Source organism: Lissotriton helveticus, chromosome 7, assembly GCF_964261635.1.
Source record: "Lissotriton helveticus chromosome 7, aLisHel1.1, whole genome shotgun sequence".
Lineage (NCBI taxonomy): Eukaryota > Metazoa > Chordata > Amphibia > Caudata > Salamandridae > Lissotriton > Lissotriton helveticus.
This window is the reverse complement of record NC_136068.1, coordinates 931,148,721-931,159,929: the sequence shown is the minus strand read 5'-3', so window position 1 is coordinate 931,159,929 and position 11,209 is coordinate 931,148,721. Positions and strand designations below refer to the sequence as shown.

Sequence of the window (11,209 nt, the reverse complement as noted above, 5' to 3'; positions counted from 1 at the left end):
CACGTGAAAGCTAAATTGATAGGACTTGGAATATCGGCAGCCGTTTCTTTTATAACATTTAAAATGTACAAACCTTTTAAGAGTACTGTTACAAGGTTACCATGGGCACACGCGGATTTGTTACAAAAAAGAATTGCGAATGTAGGCTGTACATACCAATGTAACAGTATAGATAATAAAAGGCAACGTGTTAGGCCCCCCGCCAAATATATGTATGAATACAAAAGCAAACACATCGGAGCCATCCCATGCAGCCGAAAACTGAGCAGCAGGAAGTAGTTTATGATCAGAATGTTACACAACTGAGACTCAGACCTCAGGCTATTCAGTAATTGTCATCAGCCTGTCACCATTAATGAAAGACAGATGCTGCTTTCATAGTTTACTGACTTGTTAACCTTCACAAAGAAAGAACCTGTTCAAAGTCACCACCAAAGTGGAACCATTTATTCTGTTTTAAAAGAAGAACGGGTTTTATATCAACACAATCAAATTAAATTGTACAGTTGGGAAAAAATAAGGCACCTGGTGGACACAAGTTCACACCGAGTAGAAACTCAAGCAAGATAGGGGATAGACATGGAAACTAAAAAACAGAAAGGCCAATCAGTGTTCTCAATGCAAGTTTTTTAAATTTGGTAACCACAAAGAAAATAGCAAAAGCAGCTACACCAAGCTTTAATATATTTGGCAGATGTCTATACAGTAATAGCTTGTCAAGTAGAACTGTGGTGCCCTCTGTGTGGATGGAGAGACGCGACTGGTGACAAAATGTGACATCATACACGTCCCTCACCCCTTCCTAACCAGAGTTCTTCCTCTACTTCCCACCACCCCACCCCTACTTCCAAGGTTGCTTTTCCTAGACGAATGAACAGGCTACATCAAAAGCAAACAAAAGAATGATGGACTGCATTTTGTAAAGAGAGAATAATATATATATATATATATATATATATATATGTATATATATATATATATATATATATACACACACACATACGTATACACACACACACGGGCTTCACTGACAGTGGGTTAAAAGTTCTAACTAATGGATATTTTCCCTATATAAGCACACTGCATACCCTAATCATGCAGTAAGCCAACACTGCATTGTGATGGAGTTCACCCCACAGTGGTGGGACATGGGTCATGTTAAAAAAAATGTATACATATTTAGGGTCATTTGACTCCATGAAGAGGCATCCAAAGTCCTGGGAAGCACAAAGACGGTACGTACATAATTTAGGGGTCACCAAGTGTCGCTGCTGTGACCCCGGCATGCCCCTTGTGACCCCTGGCACTGCCTTTGTGACCCCTAGCGTCAGCAATGGCAAAATCAGTACCAGGAACAGAAGCAGCTTGTTCCTATGGAAGACAGAGGGGGCTTTACTCTCCTTGCTTTTTGTCAATTTTTTATTATAGTAGTAGTTAATTATATTACATTAGTCGCTATTAGTTTAATAAAAAATGGAGTACAATAGCTGGAATAGCAAAAACAGTTATATCAAGCTTAACGTATTTGGCAGGTGTCTATTCAATAATAGCTTGTCAAGTAGAACTGTGGTGCCCTCTGCATGGATATAGAGACGCGACTGGTGACATGACTTAATACACTTTCCTCACCTCTACCTAACCACAGTTCTTCATCTACTTCCCATCACCCACCCCCAAATCCAAGCTCGCTTTTCCTAGACAAATGAACAGGATACATCAAATGCAAAGAAAATATGATGGACTACACTTTGTAAAGTAAGAGAGAATATTATATATATATATAGGCATACATACACTTATGGTCTTCACTGGCAGTGGGTAAAAAGTTATTATGGATATCTTCCCTATATAAGTACACTGCAAACCCTCATCATGCGGTAAGGTAACACTGAATTGTGACTGAGTTCACCCCACAGACTTATGTCCTAAAGAAAAAAACACACTTTAGGCTCATTAGACTCCATGAAGGGGCAACCACAGTCCGGGGAAGCACGGACGTCATTTAGGGGTACCAAGGGGTCGCTGCTATGACGGTTGGGACCCCTGGCACTGACTTTGTGACCCCTGGCGTCTGCAGTGGCAGGACCGGAAGATCGTCCTCATGGATGTCAGTGGGGACTTAGCTCTCCTAGCTTTTGTCTTTTTTTTTTTTACTAATCTAATAGTGAATAATATTTTTTATTCGCTATTAGTTTAATTAAAAAATGGAGTACAAACAGCTGGAATATAACTTTCCCTGGCTGCTGAGGTAAGTAAAAAAATTGTGTTTATATGTATGTGCGCTCGCAGTTTTGAGTGTGTTTATGTAGGAGAGTGTGTGTGTATGTATGAATGTGTGTGAATGCGTGTTTGTGTAAGCATGTGCACATATGAGTGAAAGTGAAGGTCAACGGGCATGTGAAGTCACTTCCGCTATCTCTTGCAGTTTGGTGAATTGACTTCCATGACGAGCGTGTTAGTATTTAACGGTGATCAACGCTTACAGCGCTAGCAGAGTAACAGCAAAGCGTGAATAACTTCCACAGTTCAATCCAAGTCGTTTAGAAGCGGCCTCTAAATACACAGCAAAGATGTCCGTACATCGGAAGCTGACCCGGCTGAGGGTTAAACTACGAACAGGACCCTGTACGCCCCTGAGAGCAGCAAGTCGGTCCTATAAATACAAGAGTCTCTCCAAGGGAAGAGAAACATCTCTGCATATCTCAGAAGACCGGAATGCAGCTGCAGAACAAGCCTCACCGAGGAATCAGCGTCTCCCTAGTTGCTGATGCGGAGCATGCGCTGTGGACACTGACAGCCAGGGAATGAATGGAACAAACACGGGAGGGGGGACGAAAGTGATAGCACAGCTGCTGACAGTGAACTCATTCACTGATTGGTTCGCTGCCCCCTTTCATGTAAACGCAAACACGCTCTTCAATGCTTTTAAACAACCCCTGTGACAATTATTTGAAAGAACGGGCAACTCGAGCGCACGTAAAGGAAAAAAAATATTACGGATTGATTGGAATCAATCTGTCTATAGAAAGATAACTGCATTGTGACTGAGTTCACGTACAGGGTTGGACTTTGCGCCTGTAACAAAACGTTAGGATCATTAGACTGCAGGAAGGGGGCGCTCTGCACCCACAGTCCGGGGAGGCACACGGCGCGTTGGTATTTTACAATAATCAGCCCTCACAGTGCAAGCAAAGTAACAGCACGCCGACAATAACTTCCACAGTTCAATCAAAGTCATTTCCTAGAAGCCTTGAAATCCACATCGGAGACTCTAACCCGACTGAGAGTTAAACTATGAACAAGACCCCATGCGCCGTTGAGAGCGGCTAGTCGGCCCTTTATTTATCCTTTTATAAATACACCAGTCTCTCTATAAGAAGATAAACGTCTCTGCTCATCTCCCAAAACCGGAAGTGCAGCTGCAGAACAAGATTCATCGGCTCGAGGAATCTGTCTCGCCGCGGGTGCTGATGCTGAGCGCAGGCTGTGGACAGTGAGCAGAACCAGGAACACAAAAAAAGTGGGGAGGAGAACGAAAGTAGAAGCACAGCTATTGACGCTGGATTGGTTCATCTTCCCATTTCATTTAAAAGCAAGGGCGCTCTTCAAAACGTTTAAACAATAAGAGTGACTATTGAGTGGCCGCATCGAAATAAAAAAACACAAGTGCAGGAGATCCTTAAGAGATAATGTTCCAAACGACGCAAATCAACGTGCTCATTAATAGACACGCTTCCCATGTACCCAGAACTGGATATTTTTGGCAAAACTAGACAATGGTGCAACACAAACATAAAGACTCATTTTTAATGTTTGTAGAATAAAACACAGTTAGTGTAATGACATATTGAGATAGGACTTTGGAGCTAAACAGGCATAACATTCTGCCCCACAAACAGGTGCAAATCACCCAAAAATGTTCGAAAATGCACACTATATAAAAGTATGCACACAGCACAAAGTACAATTTCAAAGTATGACAGTCTGGGAGAGCTGTGTAGGTCTATGGCAGAAATATACGCTTTGTAAATAAACACCAGTAACATATTTACGCAGTGCCTAACTACCTCACCTGGTTGTTCTCGTTTAACCTCTCCACACCGGACCCAAAAGGATCCATTTGGTTCACAGGATCTCTGAGTTCCGGAAATTGCAGGGGTTTCATGAAGGAAAAACTTCCTTGGGATACACAGGTCCTGTAGCCCTGATTCATGGGGTCGGAGGGTCTCACGCTGACCTCTGCGTAACACAATGACCCGTCCGCATTCATCTGAAGAGTGTGGTGGGGCTGCTTGGAGAAATCCCAGGGTTGTGATGGCTCGATGCAACAACACAGGGAGGTGACACGGTTTCCTCCCATAATGCACCTCGCTGACAGAATGATGAAAGTGACCAGACACAGAACACTGATGGCCACCAGGGATATGATGAGGTACAAGGTCATGTCAGTGTCTTCCATTGGAGTTTTATGGTAATCATGAGACGTGGGCTTGTCCACGCTGACGTCATCCTCTGGTGACAGGAGGATGGTCACGGTGGTGGAGAGCTGCGGCTCCCCATTGTCCTTGGCTAGAATAAGAAGCTTCTGGGTGAGGTTCTCGGTCTCTTGAGGCCTCCTGACAGCCCGCAGCTCCCCAGTGTGCGGAGATATTCGAAATAGAGACGGATCCGGACTTTGCAGGAGAGCATACGAGACCCAGGCATTGTGACCCGAGTCCGCGTCCACTGCTGTGACTTTTGTCACCAAGTAACCCACTGGGATCACCCGAGGAATCCTCTGCTCCACGGTGGCCTCTCCCGAGGGCACAGGGAACACGAGCACCGGGGCATTATCATTTTGATCCAGAATGTAAATGAAAACAGACACGTTGGAGCGGAGTTTTGGGGAACCCGCGTCTTCTGCAACAACATTAAAGTGCAACACCTGCACCTGCTCATAATCGAAGGAGCGCTGGGCGTAGATGCTTCCGGTGTTGGAGCTGATATAAAGGAAGGACGAGGCCGGGGAGCCCTCTATCCGCTCCTCCGCTATGGAGTACGTGATGCGAGAGTTCTCCCCCTCATCCGCATCGGAGGCGGACACAGTGCAGAGCAAAGTGCCGGGTTCGTTGTTCTCCCTGATGGAGGCATCGAGGAAAGGGCTCGGAAACTGCGGGGGGTTATCATTGACGTCAGAAATGTTGAGGGTAATTTCTTTTTTTGTCTGCAGAGGGTGGCTCCCCAAATCAGTAACAACCAGCTCGATGAAATATTGAGGATTGTTTTCCCTGTCAAGCACCCCATCTGTCATCAGAGAGTAATGATTGGCAAACGATTTGATCTTAAATGGAAGATCCGTTGAAATATCCACGTGAACTTTCCCATTCAGTCCGGAATCTCTATCTCTGACTCTGAACACACCCACTGCTGTTCCAACGGGGGTATTTTCTGGAACTGAATGTGCCAGGGAGGTTATTACAACCTCTGGGGAGTTGTCATTTTCATCTTCTATTTCAACTTGAATAAGACAGTGACCTTCCATCTGTGGTGTCCCCCTGTCTGTGGCTCTCACGTGAATGTTATAGGTTTTCTTTTCTTCAAAGTCCACATCTCCCTTTACATACATTTCTCCACTTAGGGAGTCCAAATGGAACAAGTTACTGACTGCATCCGGGGTGTGCTCTTCATAGGAGTAGTCAACCTCCCCGTTGAGTCCGTCGTCGCTGTCAGTGGCGCTGAGAGTGATCAGTGTCGTCTTCACCGGTGCATTCTCTCTTAGTTTCACTTTGTACACAGACTGGTTGAAGACGGGCGCGTTGTCATTCACATCCAACACAGTGACCGTTATCCGGGCTGTCCCGGATCTGGGGGGGCTGCCCCCATCCACGGCCGTGAGGGTCAGCTCGTGCTGCCCCTGGCTCTCTCGGTCCAGCGCCTTCTCAAGAACCAGCGTGGGAAGCAGTGTCCCGTCCGCGAGACGTTTCACATTCAGTGTAAAGTGTTCATTCGGATGCAGCCTGTAATCGGAAACTGCGTTCTTTCCAACATCTGGATCTATGGCTCCCTCTAGTGGAAACCGCGCTCCGGGATGAGCTGCTTCTATAATGCGCACAACGCGCTCTGCGGTGGGGAAGGTGGGCGCGTTGTCATTTACATCCAGCACCTCCACCTCCAGCCGGAAGAGCTCCAGGGGGTCTTCGATCACCACTTCCGCCGCCAGGGTGCAGCCGGGGCTGCCCCCGCACAGGCTCTCCCGGTCGATCTTCTCCCTCACAGCCAGGGCTCCGCTCTCCAGGTTGAGGGTGAAATGCCCCGCGCTGCCCTCGGAGCTCAGCCGCAGCCGGCGCCCCGACACCGCGGCCGCCTCCAGCCCCAGGTCCCGGGCCACGTTCCCCACGACTGTCCCCGGCTCTGCCTCCTCCAGCACAGAGTACCGGAGCTGCGCACAGACCCCGCCCCAGAGGGAGACGAGGCACAGGAGCTGCCACTGCCACCGCTGCTGGGAGCCCCGGGGGTTCATCGTGCACAGATAGATGCACTGCCAGTGATGGAGCCTTTGCAGAGCCTGGGCAGACGGTGCAGGGGTGGGAGCCTGGCTGCTGGACACTTCCAGTCCTTCACAGCAGATTCACGGGTCTGCTGTGTGTGAGCAGGAGGAGGGTGTATGTAAAGTCGAAGCCTCAGACAGAGGAATAGGAAAGATGGGCGGTCTGGGATCTAGTGCGAGCAGGACAGCTCATTGGTTAAAGCTTCCTTCCCCTTCGGCCATCAGTCACGCCTTCTTAAAGGCACGGACACCATGGGTCGTCTTACATACACATGCAATGCATATTCGTGTTTTATTCCAGGGTTGAGACTTGGAGTTGAATTAATATTTATGCCTTTTGAACATAACATATGAGCAGACATAGTTAACACGGATGTACGTGACGTTACACCATTGTTGATGTATATGAAATTTCTTAACTGGCATGTAAATCATTGGCAACAGTATAGTAGCATTTGTTGAAAATAAATGGTTAGAGACATTTCGATCAAATTCAAACGGACCAAAATGATTTTAACCAATGACTAAATTACTGTTTGGTAGACAAACAAACTCATTGCTAGGGAGAGTTCAGCTGGATTGTAGGGCATATACACCTGCTTGCAAAAAATACAACACAACTACTTAAAATAATGCAACTTATATTAATGTACCTGTGGAGAGGAGAAGCCAACAGCCTATGGTGGTACCACACAAAAGGGCTGTAATATGTACGTCTGACTACAAGACAGCCCTTCCTGCCCCCTTCTGCCACAGATGCCCACAGACCAGAGTAACTGGTGACAGTTTCAAGCTGTCAATGAAGGAGTATGGGGTTGACAATAGGGAGACATATCCCTCGTACATTTACATCATCAGTATAATTCAGGGAAAAGAAGATGGAAACTCAACTATAGAAGCAACCGACTTTCAATTATGTTGTTGCTAGAACAATTTAAGACACATATATTTGAAGAAAAACACAGGTATAAGTTATATACCCGAGGTCACAGCTCCCATACTTCCATGAAATACTTTGATCTCTGTTTAGCCCCATCTAAATGATCCTTCTATATAACTCGTGAGTCACCCCACAATGCTCACCAGAACTATTACTATTCAGTGATGCATAAAGGTATCGTTATGACCGGCCTATGTGCTGTCCCCCTGCTCTCTGCCCAGCTAAGAGGATTAAGTGGACAAGCCTTTTACAACCATTGAGTTCAAGCTTCTCATGCCGTCTGTGACAGCATCCACAAAGTTTATAAACTGCTTTCAAAGTCTCTCGTGTACAATATGCCAATTAGTAACCAGTAATTGGTAATGGAATGATTTTGGATATGTAGAGCGCAACACATGCCTGGGTATCTGTTAATATTAATTGGCCTATCATTTTCTAAAAATATAAATGACGTTTTAGTGACAATTAAACCAGTGACATTTCACCCACCTTGCACTCCATTTACACTATGCCACCGTGGAAGTACCTCTTGTCCAGCTGTAAAGTTTTAAGCAGCTTGGAGACAGGTTTATAGTGAAATGAAGACACTACTAGACCACTCACCTCTACTTAGGGCTGAAAAGTCCATTAAAAACCCAAGGAGATTTGAAGTTAGTATTATAGAAGTGTCAGTTCAACTCAACATGGCTCCAAAGTGGCCAGGTTATGTCAATCCTGCACAGGCACCATTCCTTAAAGTGACATAAAACATACATTGCCGATTATCAGGATAACATATTAAACAATCTGCTTGGACGTTGAATAAGAACCATATTCCTAACTCACCTGGTTAGGTTCGATCAGCTCATTGGAACTGGACAGAAACGGGTCAGCTTCATTCACTAGGTCCCTGAGCTCTGGAAAGTTTAAGGGCCTTGTGAAGGTGAAGTCCCCCCTGTCTGTGACAGGAGATAAATAGGTCATGTAGCGCTGGTTCTGGGGGTCCATCGACCTTAGGCTAACCTGCATGCACCTCAGGGTCCCATCTGCACTCAGCTGAAGGTTTGCATGCGGCAGGTTGGGGAAATCTATAGGTTCTGGTCCATCAGGAAAACAACAGAGTGCTGTGCTGTGTTTTTCCTTCATGATACACTTGGCAGACAGAAGAATAAAAGTGGCTAGCACAACCACACTGATGGCCACTAGAGAGATTATTAAATACAGGGTCATGTCAGATTTGTCTTCTGGAGTTTTATGGAAATCCGGAGCATTACGACCTTGCCCAATGACACTGTCCTGAGGTGAAAGAAGGATGGTGACAGTAGAGGACAGGGAAGGCTCTCCGTTGTCTCGGATTCCCACGAGGAGAGTCTGTGTGAGGTTGTCCTTTTCATGGAAGGCCCTGGCGGCTCTTAATTCTCCTGTGTAAGGAGATATTCGTAAAAGAGAAGGGTCTGTGCAGTGTAAAATAGAATACGTGTGCCACGCGTTGTGTCCGGAGTCTGCATCTACTGCTGTTACTTTGGTAACCAAGTGGCCCACTAGGCATGAAAGCGGGATCTTTAACTCTATGGTGAGATCCCTGGAGGGTGGTGGGTACAGGACCACTGGGCTATTGTCGTTTTGATCCGAAATGAATATAGAAACAGTCGCATTTGAGCTGAGTTTAGGAGAGCCAGCGTCTTCAGCAAGGACTGTAATCTGGACAACTTGAACGCGTTCATAGTCAAAAGCGCGCTGCGCGTAGAGGCTTCCATTCTGAGGGTTGATGTAAATAAAGGAAGAAATAGGCAAGCCATCGACCTCTCTTTCCAGTATGGAGTAGGTAAGGAGTGAATTTTCACCTTCATCTGGATCAGAAGCGGACACAGAGCACAGCAAAGAGCCTGGGCTGTTGTTCTCTTGAACAGAGGCCTGGAAGGATGTCTGTGGAAAGCTAGGAGGGTTATCATTGACGTCCGACACATTCAGGACAAATGTCTTCTGTGAGTGCAAAGGAGGGGACCCCAGGTCAGTGACAGTCAGCTGGATAGTGTACTGAGAAGTGGATTCGCGGTCTAGGACTCCGTCAGTGACCAATGAATAGTGGCTATGAAACGATTTAATTTTAAATGGGACATTGGAGATGTCTAAATGCACTTCCCCGTTTTTCCCCGAGTCCCTGTCCTTAACTCTCAAAACGCCCACAGCTGTACCAATGGGAGTGTTTTCCGGCACTGACGTTGACAGGGATGTCAGACGTACTTCCGGGGCATTGTCATTGGCGTCTTCTACTTCCACCTGCACCACACAGGCCCCTTCCAGTCTCGGTGTGCCCCGATCCCTGGCTCTCACGTGGAGCTCGTAGGAGCTCGAGACTTCATAGTCCACAACCCCCTGCACTCGAATGACCCCGGTCAGGGACTCCAGAAGGAACAGGCGCTGTACTGCATCCGAAGTGTGATCCCCGTAGGAGTATTCGATGTCCCCGTTAACGCCCGCATCCGAGTCAGTTGCGTTCACCGTGATGAGCACGGTGTCTACATCGGCATTCTCTCGGAGTTTAACTTTATAGACCGGCTGGTCGAAGACCGGTGCGTTGTCGTTGTTATCTAAAACAATGACACGGATCTCAGTGGTGCCAGATCTGGGCGGGTCCCCGCCATCGAAGGCGGTGAGGAGCAGGCGGTGCCCGTCCTGGCTTTCTCGGTCCAGCGCCTTCTCCAGCACCAGCGCGAGGAGGACGCTGCCATCCTTCCTTTTCTTCACGCTGAGTGAAAAGTACGGGTTTGCTTCCAGCCTGTAATCCCCAACCGAGTTGATTCCCACGTCTGAATCAATGGCGCGCTCTAGAGGAAACTGCGAGCCAGTCACCGTCAATTCACTGATCTCCACGACGCGCTCAGGGCTGAGGAAGCTGGGGGAATTGTCATTTATGTCCAGAACCTCCACCTCCAGCCGGAAGAGCTCCAGGGGGTTTTCAACCACCACCTCCTCGGACAGGATGCAGCGGGGGCTGGCCCCACAGAGGCTGTCCCGGTCCATCCTTTCTTTCACCGTCAGGGCTCCGTCCTCTGGTTTCATGGTGAAATACTGCCTGTTGCTCTCGGATCCCAGGCGCAGCCGGCGCCCAGACACCGCGGCAGCGTCGAGTCCCAGGTCCAGGGCCACGTTCCCGATGAAAGCCCCCGGCTCTGCCTCCTCCAGCACCGAGTACCGGAGCTGAGCACAGACCCCGCCCCAGAGGCATAGGAAACACAGGATTCGCCACCGCCATCCCTGTGCTGAACACCGGGGCTCCATCTCCTGTAAATCCACGCGTGGGGCACTTCCGGTGTCCACCCCCTCCTCACCGGTGACAAAGAGGGACAAAGACCGGCCCGGGGCTGAGCACGCGCACTCCTTTCAGCAGCTAAAATGCTGCAGCTCTGCAGACGCTCCAAGCCAAAGGAAGGAGGGAGCGCGAGGATCACAGATCCGGGGGAGTGAAGCGAGGGAGAGCGATCCTCGATCCCATCACAACACCGCAGCCCATTGGTTAGCATCCTGCCACTTTAGGCAGCGGGAACGCCCCCACACGTTGAAAGACACACAGAGATGCGCTTGCATAGGTGACAGTGTATGCCAACTGCGTGGCTAAGTTCAATTGTAATCCATACGAAGTACACAAAAGCCAAACTAACATCTCGAAACTTGTTTAAAACCTAAAACCAGAACATACAACCTGGTCATGCCAATACGATGTTGTTTCCATCAATACGGAGAGATTGGAAATAAATCTGAGG

General features: G+C 47.8%; 1 protein-coding gene and 1 pseudogene across 25 annotated transcripts in view; both read right to left on the bottom strand.

Annotated features, from left to right (window-relative positions):
- Positions 1-11,209, bottom strand: part of LOC144769402 (protocadherin gamma-C3-like) — a 917,178-nt gene that overhangs the window by 146,842 nt on the left and 759,127 nt on the right. Inside the window, exon 1 of one of the 24 annotated variants that reach the window (XM_078653473.1) lies at positions 8,292-10,727. The exons of the other annotated variants lie outside the window; for them this stretch is intronic. Within the exon in view, the coding sequence (XP_078509599.1) occupies positions 8,292-10,727 (2,436 nt within the window). Of the gene's footprint in view, positions 1-8,291; positions 10,728-11,209 lie in introns of those variants that run through there. 24 annotated transcript variants of the gene reach the window in all.
- On the bottom strand, positions 4,064-6,499 carry LOC144767233 (protocadherin gamma-C5 pseudogene; annotated as a pseudogene). Its single transcript, XR_013598112.1, has one exon. The product of XR_013598112.1 is annotated as a protocadherin gamma-C5 pseudogene (transcript).